A 12,668-nucleotide genomic window follows, 5' to 3' on the forward strand; every position below is an offset into this window, starting at 1 on the left:
ATGTCCTTCAAATTTGATAAATTTTACGCAAAAAAAATTATATGCTCTGAAATCCTGAATAGGCAGATGTAGATCAATTATTATACGTGTTATTCGTATATTAATTACCGTTTTATGTATAGATCTTGTCAGTACAAGTATAAAATAACTTTTATTTTAATGGAAAAATACTAAAAATGGCATTTTTCTCATTATTTGATAGATTTTAGCCGAAAAAATATGATGCTCTTGAATTCCTGAATAGATGTAGATTAATTTTTTACATATTTTTTTCATATCAATTACCGTTTTATGTTTATATCTTATCAGTAAAAGTATAAAATAACATTTATTTTAAAGGAACAATAACAAAAATGGCATTTTTTCGAAATCCTGAATAGATGGATATAGGTTAATTTTTTATAAAAGTGTAAAATAACCTTCATTTTAATGGAAAAATACTAAGAATGGTATTTTTGTCCTCAATATTTGATACATTTTATAAAAAAAAAAAAAAATAGATGATGGGAAATCCTGAATAGATAGACATAGATTAATTTTTATACATATCCACACATGCAGAAGTTTACTCTGATTCATATCTTTCAGAAAATACTATTAGTTTAATATAAGGAAATGCATTTAAGTACAAATAATACATGGAGATTTCTTAAGGAATTATTTTTTTGTTTAAATATGGGATACTCTCGTGTAATCAACCATCAAATTCCGGAAATGAAAAATATTTTAATTATGTAGTTATGGAATTAGGGCATGTGTATGATGATTGCAAGAAGATTTTAACTTTAGTACCTTCTTCAAAGTATAATTTTAATTTTAGTAACTTCGAAATTCTTTAAAGTATAATTTGAAATTTTAACTTTAGTAACTCTGAAATTCTTCAAAGCATAATTTAAAATTTTCACTTTAGTAACTTCGAAATTCTTCAAAGTAAAATTTATGCTTTGCATAAAACAGATTCAATACTGTTAGCATAAATTATGAATATAGATATAGTAATGTTTACATATCTTTGCCTGTACATATCCATATAACCAAGTTTTGAGTCAGAGATATGTATTGTAGTTATTGCATATTCTTTAGACAAGAATATGCACTGATGAAGTTGTTAACATAAGTGTTTACAATTACTAAAGAATATTTTCAAAGAATCCTTAGTTGTGCTCCATACCAAAGTATATGAAGTTAGTTCATCCCAAAATTTTAAATGCATGTTTTAGGAGAATGTTTTTTATTGAATACCTCCTTGGATGGAGCATTATTAAAAGCATCCATGAATCCTCATTATATATATATATATATATATATATATATATATATATATATATATATATTTGTAAATATACTTTGTGTGTATATGTGTACATGTATATATACAGTACATACATATATATATATATATATATATATATATATATATATATATATATATATATATGTTTATATATATACACACATACATACATACAGTATACTGTATATATACATGTAAATATATTTTGTGTGTATATGTACCTATATTTATGTACATGTGTATGTCTATATGTACCTGCAGCATGTATATGTGTATATGCGATGTATATAAATTATATATATATATATATATATATATATATATATATATATATATATGTAACAAGCCCCTCCCTTATGGATATGTTGTCCTTAGTATCCCTCTAAAAAAATATTCAACTTCACCACTGCATGCCAGTTGTGGGAGGTAAGCACTCCCCCTCCCCCCTCTCCTCAACCCATCCAATCCCAATCAGCCCCCCCTCCCTTCCAATGGTGAGAGAGAAAAGGAGATAAAGAAGTAGAGAGAGAGAGAGAAAGAGAGAAAGTCTGTTGTGTCTGTGGCGCGACCTGCTATGTTATCTTGGCAGAGGTGCGGCCGTCTCACGTGTACTGTCCTTCAGGAAGCGCCGATGCCATCCTGGCTCTCGTTAACGCTGGGGCCTCCGTCAGCGCCGAGGATAAGGACGGATTGACAGGTGAGAGATGATATGGAAGGTCATCCTTATCTATTTATCTTTGCCTTTTTTTTTAGTTGTCTTCTTGGGTATATCCTGGACCATTGAATGAACTTGGGTCGTGAATTTATTGCAATTGTTCTGGTATTTTTAATCTCAAAGACTGTTCCTTGACTTGAATTTTTGATAGTGAAATTGAATTATCAAAGACTGTTCCTTGACTTAAATTTTTTTTATAGTGGAATTAAGTTATCAAAGACTATTCCTTAACTTCAAAATTTTTTGACAGTGAAATTAAATTATCAAAGACTTTTCCTTGACTAAAATTTTTGATAGTGAAATTGAAGTATCAAAGATTGTTCCTTGACCTAAATTTTCGATAGCGAAATTAAATTATCAAAAATTGTTCCTTGACTTAAATTTTTTGATAGCGAAATTAAATTATCAAAGATTGTTCCTTGACTTAAATTTTTGATAGCGAAATTAAATTATCAAAAATTGTTCCTTGACTTAAATTTTTTTTAGTGGAATTAAGAAGACTATTCCTTAACTTCAAAATTCTTATAGCGAAATTAAATTATCAAAGACTTCTTTGACTTAAATTTTTGATAGTGAAATTAAATTATCAAATAATGTTCCATGACTTAATTTTTTATAGTGAAATTAAATGATCAAAGACTGTTCCTTGACTTTAAAATCTCTATTGTGAATTTAAATTATCAAATACTGTTTCTTGACTAAAGTTTTCCGAGTAAAATTAAATTATCAAAGACTGTTCCTTGACTTAGATTTATTATAGTGAAATTAAATTATCAAAGACTGCTTTGTCTTTGAAATTTTTATATAAAATTTAAATTATCAAATACTGTTTCTTGACTAAAGTTTTCCGAGTAAAATTAAATTATCAATGACTGTTCCTTGACATAATTTTTTATAACGAAATTAAATTATGGTTTAAACATCTTAATAGATCAACATATTCTTTTAGACAAAAAAAATAACGCATGAAAGAATTACAATTATTCCAATATTTATGTAAATTCTCAAAGTCTGTTTTTTTACTTAATTTTTATACAGTGAAATTAGATTATAATGGTATAAGCATCTTAATAGATTAACATATTCAGCGAGACAAAAATTAGATAATCTAATTCAGTATTTTTTACCATTTTAAAGTCATTTTCTGCGTTGTATTTATAATTCAAATTTTTATTTCTTGAAGTCATATTCTGCGTTGTATTTATAATTCTATTTTTTTTAAGTCATATTCTGCTTTGTATTTATAATTCTATTTTATTTAAGTCATATTCTGCGTTGTATTTATAAATCTAAAATTTTTTATTTTTTATTTTTGAGTCATATTCTGCGTTGTGTTTATTCTATTTTTTTTTTTTTTTTTTTTTTTTTTTTTTTTTGTTAGCAACGAAATGGGCCATTTACCTTATGAGGTTACTGTTTATGCTCATAATTTATTTCCTGAATCATTCTCGATTTTGGAACATTGGCGCATTTTTTCCTCAGCCTTGAAATATTTTCACAGAATTTTGCCGTATCCTTGACTCCTTGAAAATGATTCCCCACGTCTAAATATCCTTTGATGGTCCTGGATATATTTCACAGAAGGCTGTTATTAGTAAAAATTTTAAAACATTTTTTTCCAGAGGCTGCGATTTAGGTGTGAAGAATTAACATCATATTCTGTGTTAATTACTCCTATTTTTTTCAGTATTTTTTAAAAATGTTTCTTCAGTATTTTATAGCAGAGGAAACACTACTGGAGGATACAGATAATTGTGTTTCTTTCTCTTTGTAGTAAACTTATACTTGTGGTGATTAGAAATTATTTATCCATTTCTGAAGGATAGGTTCATAAAATTACATATAAAATGATCAGTTTAAGCAATCATACTTTAATAAGTATGTGAGAAAAAAAATAATAATAAAAAAAAACTAACTATAGTCTATTTCTTTTAGCGAGGCATATTTGCACCGACTCGCAGGGGTGCCCTTTTAGCTTGGAACAGTTTCCTGATCGCTGATTGGTTGGACAAGATAATTTTAACCAATCAGCGACCAGGAAACTTTTCCTAGCTTAAAGGGCACCGCTGCGAGTCGGTGCAAATATGCCTCGCTAAAAGAAATGGACTTTTTTTTATATATCATATAGTAGATATCTATAACCAATATAAATCCTTTGACAAAATTTAGTCATTAAATGATTTCTTTAACTGAATCCTTTCGTGATCTGTAAACCTTTTAATTAATTGTCCTAAAGTTGATGTTGCGTTTGTAAATATTTTCATATTTCCTAAAGTTAGTTTTCTATATATTCTTATCATGAAGTTACTGTTGTGTTTGTAGATATTTTCATTATCTGTCCTCAAGTTACAGTTCTGTTTATGAACATCATTATCTATACTAATGTTACAGTGCTGTTTGTAACGTCTTAACCTTACCATTCTATATGTAAACCTATTCTTCAACTGTGCTAAAGTCACAGTTCTGTTTGTAAATTGTTTCATTATCTATCCCAAAGTTACAGTTCTGTTTGTAAATTGTTTCATTATCTGCCCTAAAGTTACAGTTCTGTTTGTAAATTGTTTCGTTATCTGTCCCAAAGTTACAGTTCTGTTTGTAAATTGTTTCATTATCTGTCCCAAAGTCACTGTTCTGTTTGTAAATTGTTTCATTATCTATCCCAAAGTTACAGTTCTGTTTGTAAATTGTTTCATTATCTGCCCTAAAGTTACAGTTCTGTTTGTAAATTGTTTCATTATCTGCCCTAAAGTTACAGTTCTGTTTGTAAATTGTTTCGTTATCTGTCCCAAAGTTACAGTTCTGTTTGTAAATTGTTTCGTTATCTGTCCCAAAGTTACAGTTCTGTTTGTAAATTGTTTCATTATCTGCCCTAAAGTTACAGTTCTGTTTGTAAATTGTTTCATTATCTGTCCCAAAGTCACTGTTCTGTTTGTAAATTGTTTCATTATCTATCCCAAAGTTACAGTTCTGTTTGTAAATTGTTTCATTATCTGCCCTAAAGTTACAGTTCTGTTTGTAAATTGTTTCATTATCTGTCCCAAAGTCACTGTTCTGTTTGTAAATTGTTTCATTATCTATCCCAAAGTTACAGTTCTGTTTGTAAATTGTTTCATTATCTGCCCTAAAGTTACAGTTCTGTTTGTAAATTGTTTCATTATCTGCCCTAAAGTTACAGTTCTGTTTGTAAATTGTTTCATTATCTGTCCCAAAGTCACTGTTCTGTTTGTAAATTGTTTCATTATCTATCCCAAAGTTACAGTTCTGTTTGTAAATTGTTTCATTATCTGCCCTAAAGTTACAGTTCTGTTTGTAAATTGTTTCATTATCTGTCCCAAAGTCACTGTTCTGTTTGTAAATTGTTTCATTATCTATCCCAAAGTTACAGTTCTGTTTGTAAATTGTTTCATTATCTGCCCTAAAGTTACAGTTCTGTTTGTAAATTGTTTCATTATCTGCCCTAAAGTTACAGTTCTGTTTGTAAATTGTTTCATTATCTGTCCCAAAGTCACTGTTCTGTTTGTAAATTGTTTCATTATCTATCCCAAAGATACAGTTCTGTTTGTAAATTGTTTCGTTATCTGTCCCAAAGATACAGTTCTGTTTGTAAATTGTTTCGTTATCTGTCCCAAAGTTACAGTTCTGTTTGTAAATTGTTTCGTTATCTGTCCCAAAGTTACAGTTCTGTTTGTAAATTGTTTCATTATCTGCCCTAAAGTTACAGTTCTGTTTGTAAATTGTTTCATTATCTGCCCTAAAGTTACAGTTCTGTTTGTAAATTGTTTCGTTATCTGTCCCAAAGTTACAGTTCTGTTTGTAAATTGTTTCATTATCTGTCCCTAAAGTTACAGTTCTGTTTGTAAATTGTTTCATTATCTGTCCCAAAGTTACAGTTCTGTTTGTAAATTGTTTCGTTATCTGTCCCAAAGTTACAGTTCTGTTTGTAAATTGTTTCGTTATCTGTCCCAAAGTTACAGTTCTGTTTGTAAATTGTTTCATTATCTGTCCCAAAGTTACAGTTCTGTTTGTAAATTGTTTCATTATCTGTCCCAAAGTTACAGTTCTGTTTGTAAATTGTTTCATTATCTGTCCCAAAGTTACAGTTCTGTTTGTAAATTGTTTCATTATCTGTCCCAAAGTTACAGTTCTGTTTGTAAATTGTTTCATTATCTGTCCCAAAGTTACAGTTCTGTTTGTAAATTGTTTCATTATCTGTCCCAAAGTTACAGTTCTGTTTGTAAATTGTTTCATTATCTGTCCCAAAGTTACAGTTCTGTTTGTAAATTGTTTCATTATCTGTCCCAAAGTTACAGTTCTGTTTGTAAATTGTTTCATTATCTGTCCCAAAGTTACAGTTCTGTTTGTAAATTGTTTCATTATCTGTCCCAAAGTTACAGTTCTGTTTGTAAATTGTTTCATTATCTGTCCCAAAGTTACAGTTCTGTTTGTAAATTGTTTCATTATCTGCCCAAAGTTACAGTTCTGTTTGTAAATTGTTTCATTATCTGCCCTAAAGTTACAGTTCTGTTTGTAAATTGTTTCATTATCTGCCCTAAAGTTACAGTTCTGTTTGTAAATTGTTTCATTATCTGCCCTAAAGTTACAGTTCTGTTTGTAAATTGTTTCATTATCTGCCCAAAGTTACAGTTCTGTTTGTAAATTGTTTCATTATCTATCCCAAAGTTACAGTTCTGTTTGTAAATTGTTTCATTATCTGTCCCAAAGTTACAGTTCTGTTTGTAAATTGTTTCATTATCTGTCCCAAAGTTACAGTTCTGTTTGTAAATTGTTTCGTTATCTGTCCCAAAGTTACAGTTCTGTTTGTAAATTGTTTCGTTATCTGTCCCAAAGTTACAGTTCTGTTTGTAAATTGTTTCGTTATCTGTCCCAAAGTTACAGTTCTGTTTGTAAATTGTTTCGTTATCTGTCCCAAAGTTACAGTTCTGTTTGTAAATTGTTTCGTTATCTGTCCCAAAGTTACAGTTCTGTTTGTAAATTGTTTCGTTATCTGTCCCAAAGTTACAGTTCTGTTTGTAAATTGTTTCGTTATCTGTCCCAAAGTTACAGTTCTGTTTGTAAATTGTTTCGTTATCTGTCCCAAAGTTACAGTTCTGTTTGTAAATTGTTTCGTTATCTGTCCCAAAGTTACAGTTCTGTTTGTAAATTGTTTCATTATCTGTCCCAAAGTTACAGTTCTGTTTGTAAATTGTTTCATTATCTATCCCAAAGTTACAGTTCTGTTTGTAAATTGTTTCGTTATCTGTCCCAAAGTTACAGTTCTGTTTGTAAATTGTTTCATTATCTGTCCCAAAGTTACAGTTCTGTTTGTAAATTGTTTCATTATCTGTCCCAAAGTTACAGTTCTGTTTGTAAATTGTTTCATTATCTGCCCAAAGTTACAGTTCTGTTTGTAAATTGTTTCATTATCTGCCCAAAGTTACAGTTCTGTTTGTAAATTGTTTCATTATCTGCCCTAAAGTTACAGTTCTGTTTGTAAATTGTTTCATTATCTGCCCTAAAGTTACAGTTCTGTTTGTAAATTGTTTCATTATCTGCCCAAAGTTACAGTTCTGTTTGTAAATTGTTTCATTATCTGTCCCAAAGTTACAGTTCTGTTTGTAAATTGTTTCATTATCTGTCCCAAAGTTACAGTTCTGTTTGTAAATTGTTTCATTATCTGTCCCAAAGTTACAGTTCTGTTTGTAAATTGTTTCATTATCTGTCCCAAAGTTACAGTTCTGTTTGTAAATTGTTTCATTATCTATCCCAAAGTTACAGTTCTGTTTGTAAATTGTTTCATTATCTGTCCCAAAGTTACAGTTCTGTTTGTAAATTGTTTCATTATCTGTCCCAAAGTTACAGTTCTGTTTGTAAATTGTTTCATTATCTGTCCCAAAGTTACAGTTCTGTTTGTAAATTGTTTCATTATCTGTCCCAAAGTTACAGTTCTGTTTGTAAATTGTTTCATTATCTGCCCAAAGTTACAGTTCTGTTTGTAAATTGTTTCATTATCTGCCCTAAAGTTACAGTTCTGTTTGTAAATTGTTTCATTATCTGCCCTAAAGTTACAGTTCTGTTTGTAAATTGTTTCATTATCTGCCCTAAAGTTACAGTTCTGTTTGTAAATTGTTTCATTATCTGTCCCAAAGTTACAGTTCTGTTTGTAAATTGTTTCATTATCTGTCCCAAAGTTACAGTTCTGTTTGTAAATTGTTTCATTATCTGTCCCAAAGTTACAGTTCTGTTTGTAAATTGTTTCATTATCTGTCCCAAAGTTACAGTTCTGTTTGTAAATTGTTTCATTATCTGTCCCAAAGTTACAGTTCTGTTTGTAAATTGTTTCATTATCTGTCCCAAAGTTACAGTTCTGTTTGTAAATTGTTTCATTATCTGTCCCAAAGTTACAGTTCTGTTTGTAAATTGTTTCATTATCTGTCCCAAAGTCACAGTTCTGTTTGTAAATTGTTTCATTATCTATCCCAAAGTTACAGTTCTGTTTGTAAATTGTTTCATTATCTGTCCCAAAGTTACAGTTCTGTTTGTAAATTGTTTCATTATCTGTCCCAAAGTTACAGTTCTGTTTGTAAATTGTTTCATTATCTGTCCCAAAGTTACAGTTCTGTTTGTAAATTGTTTCGTTATCTGTCCCAAAGTTACAGTTCTGTTTGTAAATTGTTTCGTTATCTGTCCCAAAGTTACAGTTCTGTTTGTAAATTGTTTCGTTATCTGTCCCAAAGTTACAGTTCTGTTTGTAAATTGTTTCGTTATCTGTCCCAAAGTTACAGTTCTGTTTGTAAATTGTTTCGTTATCTGTCCCAAAGTTACAGTTCTGTTTGTAAATTGTTTCGTTATCTGTCCCAAAGTTACAGTTCTGTTTGTAAATTGTTTCGTTATCTGTCCCAAAGTTACAGTTCTGTTTGTAAATTGTTTCGTTATCTGTCCCAAAGTTACAGTTCTGTTTGTAAATTGTTTCGTTATCTGTCCCAAAGTTACAGTTCTGTTTGTAAATTGTTTCGTTATCTGTCCCAAAGTTACAGTTCTGTTTGTAAATTGTTTCGTTATCTGTCCCAAAGTTACAGTTCTGTTTGTAAATTGTTTCATTATCTGTCCCAAAGTTACAGTTCTGTTTGTAAATTGTTTCGTTATCTGTCCCAAAGTTACAGTTCTGTTTGTAAATTGTTTCATTATCTGTCCCCAAAGTTACAGTTCTGTTTGTAAATTGTTCATTATCTCCCTAAAGTTACAGTTCTGTTTGTAAATTGTTTCATTATCTGTCCCAAAGTTACAGTTCTTTTGTAAATTGTTTCATTATCTGTCCCCAAAGTTACAGTTGTTTGTAAATTGTTTCTTATCTGCCTAAAGTTATATTTTTGTTTGTAAACCTTATCATTTCTGTCCTAAAGTTACAATTCTTTACTGAAATCTTCATTATCTCTCCTAAAGTTACTTTTTTTTTTTTAAACCTTATCATTATCTGTCCTTAGATTACAGTTTTGTTCAGAAAGTTGTTTATCAACTTTCCTAAAGATCTAGTTCTGTTATCGTCATAAAAACTTTTTTTCTGTCATTTTATTCATCTCCAACCCCTTTTTTATAAGATTTCTTTTGAACTATTTTTCTTTGTGAATTTCTATGCAAGGAATTTTTTTTTTTTTTTTTTTTTTTTTTTTTTAACAGTTAGAATAGCATAGGATTACTTATTGTATACATCATTGTGAAATCGGGTAAAATTCCATTTGGAAAAGGAAGAAATTGTTCGAAATACTCTAAGGAACATAATATTTTTAGTTCTTCTCTTAGCGTAGTTTATGTACACTAATATATATATATATATATATATATATATATATATATATATATATATATATATATATATATATATATATATATATAAACAGTACTTTAAAAATGTACTTACATCGGGAAGTATTAAATCCTAGCTAAGAAAATTCTTCATGGATAAAAAAGAGCTTATGTTGATGCCTTTGATACCTCAGCATTATAGTATGTATTTCTCTCTTATTTTTTATTAACATATTTTATATTGTAGTGTTTTAAAAGGTGATGAGACATACACCAGAGGTATATAGTATATAGTACTCTTAGCATAACAATTTTAAGATTTAATAGGTCCATAGGATATATTTAACCAAAGCTTTTCAACTACAGAGCCAATAATAATAAGCCTCGAGGTAGATAGATGACAGTTTAGATTAAACTTTGTCGAAGACTTGAACGATTATTTTTTTCTTAAGATTTGATCACATGCGTGGTTGCGTGCTTTGAAAACCTTATGTTTACTTACATTCAAAATATGTTAACTTCAGCTTTTAGCTTATTTACATGCATATACACAAATATTATTGTTTATATAAACATACACCCATACTGTATATCTATACACACACATATGTATATACATATATCCATACACACACACACACACACACATATATATATATATATATATATATATATATATATATATATATATATATATACAGTATACATATATACATATATATATATATACATACATATATATATATATATATATATATATATATATATATATACATATATATACTGCATATATATATATATATATATATATATATATATATATATATATATATATATACTGTATATATATATATACATATATATATATATATATATATATATAAATATATATATATATATATATATATATATATATATATATATGTATATATATATATATATATATGGAAGACTTAAATACACATTTTAGTGGACCACACATTCATTTACACATATTAGGATAGACAAGTAAATATTCCTTTGAGACCAAAAAAAAATAATTACTCTAATATAGGCAAAAGGCTTTTGCGTAAACCATTTGACAATGGAAACGTGAGTATGTTAAAGTGATAATTTAATCGTAATTTATATGATATTACGTAGTTTTTATGCTTTTCGTTCAAAGTAAACACTTCCAATAGTGTTTTGAATGAGCACTCACGTAAAAATCACAACTTCTAACCATATGTACATACGTGTTTCATATCCTAATGTAATATTTTGAGTAGGTTCTAAACACCTTAGCTGTGTGTCTACCATGATTTTTGTTTTCTTTCATGTTCGTTACATGTGCAATGTTTGTGTTTATTTCCATTTCATGAAAGATGTTATTAGTCTCCTTTATGTCTTCAAATTTACTATATATACATGTGATCTTTATTCTTGCATATTATTTTTTTTTTCTAATTTGGCAAAGATACTTGAACACCCACCATGTAGAACTCCACAGTGGTTGTCTTTATTATAATATTTTTGTAGATTGACTTTTTTTCAAACTGGTCACGATAGCAAATGATTCAAGTTAATGTGTACATTGTACAGTGGTAAACCTTATTCTTAGAGGTACGAATCATTCATACAGTGCTTGTTAAATGCTTTCCCAACTGCCAACTACTAGTTTCGTTCTGGGTCACGAACTAGTAGCTAGCCTCTTCTGCTACTACTTTTTTTTTATCTAGTTAGGCGCTGCACTAGTGTAGTTTTTACCCACCCCCCAAAATCGCCACAGCTTTACACTGCGCGGCTTCGAGGGGACACCTGGACTGCCTGGATTGCCTGCTGTCCTTGTGCGGCGCCGAAGTCGACACCCTGGATTCCAATGGCTGCACGCCCCTCTTCTACTCGGTGACCTTAGGCCACGCCGACTGCACACAACTCCTGCTCCATCATGCGGCCCATCCCGATAGACAGGATAGGAAAGGGAGAACGTGAGTTTTTTATTGTGCCGTTAGTTGTTCACATGAGCTTTTGGCGATTACATCTCTTTGTAGTTATTGACATCAGGTTTTGTTGATTACATCTCTGTAGTTATTGATATCAGCTTTTGTTGATTACATCTCTTGCTAGTTATTGATATCAGATTTTTTTTATTACATCTGACTATATCTCTTGCTAGTTATTGACATCAGTTTTTGTTGATTACATCTCTTGCTAGTAATTGACATCAGCTTTTGTTGATTACATCTCTTGCTAGATATTATCATAAGCTTTTGCTGATTACGTCTCCTGCTAGTCATTGACATGAGCTTTTGTTGATTACATCTCTTGCTAGTTATTAACATAAGCTTTTGTTGATTATATCTCTTGCTAGTTATTGATATGAGCTTTTGTTGATTACATTTCTTTCTAGTTATTGACATCAGGCTTTGTTGATTATATCTCTTGCTAGTTATTGATATGAGCTTTTGTTGATTACATCTCTGTAGTTATTGACATCAGCTTTTGTTGATTACATCTCTTGCTAGTTATTGATATCAGCTTTTTTTATTACATCTGATTATATCTCTTGCTAGTTATTGATATCAGCTTTTGTTGATTACATCTCTTGCTAGTAATTGACATCAGCTTTTGTTGATTACATCTCTTGCTAGGTATTATCATAAGCTTTCACTTATTACGTCTCCTGGTAGGTATTGACAAGAGCTTTTGTTGATTACATCTCTTGCTAGTTATTAACATAAGCTTTTGTTGATTATATCTCTTGCTAGTTATTGATATGAGCTTTTGTTGATTACATCTCTTGCTAGTTATTGATATGAGCTTTTGTTGATTACATCTCTTTCTAGTTATTGACATCAGGCTTTGTTGATTACATCTCTT

At 29.4% G+C, this 12,668-nt stretch overlaps 1 protein-coding gene across 7 annotated transcripts in view; it reads left to right on the forward strand.

Moving 5' to 3' along the window:
- Window positions 1–12,668, forward strand: part of LOC137643827 (uncharacterized) — a 359,559-nt gene that overhangs the window by 272,372 nt on the left and 74,519 nt on the right. For 5 of the 7 annotated variants that reach the window (XM_068376527.1, XM_068376529.1, XM_068376533.1 and 2 more), the window contains exons 7-8: window positions 1,884–1,991; window positions 11,578–11,776. In XM_068376527.1, the coding sequence (XP_068232628.1) occupies window positions 1,884–1,991; window positions 11,578–11,776 (307 nt within the window). The remainder of the gene's footprint in view (window positions 1–1,883; window positions 1,992–11,577; window positions 11,777–12,668) is intronic. The other 2 variants (XM_068376528.1, XM_068376530.1) reach the window with 2 other exon arrangements.

This window comes from Palaemon carinicauda, chromosome 7 (genome assembly GCF_036898095.1).
Source record: "Palaemon carinicauda isolate YSFRI2023 chromosome 7, ASM3689809v2, whole genome shotgun sequence".
Lineage (NCBI taxonomy): Eukaryota > Metazoa > Arthropoda > Malacostraca > Decapoda > Palaemonidae > Palaemon > Palaemon carinicauda.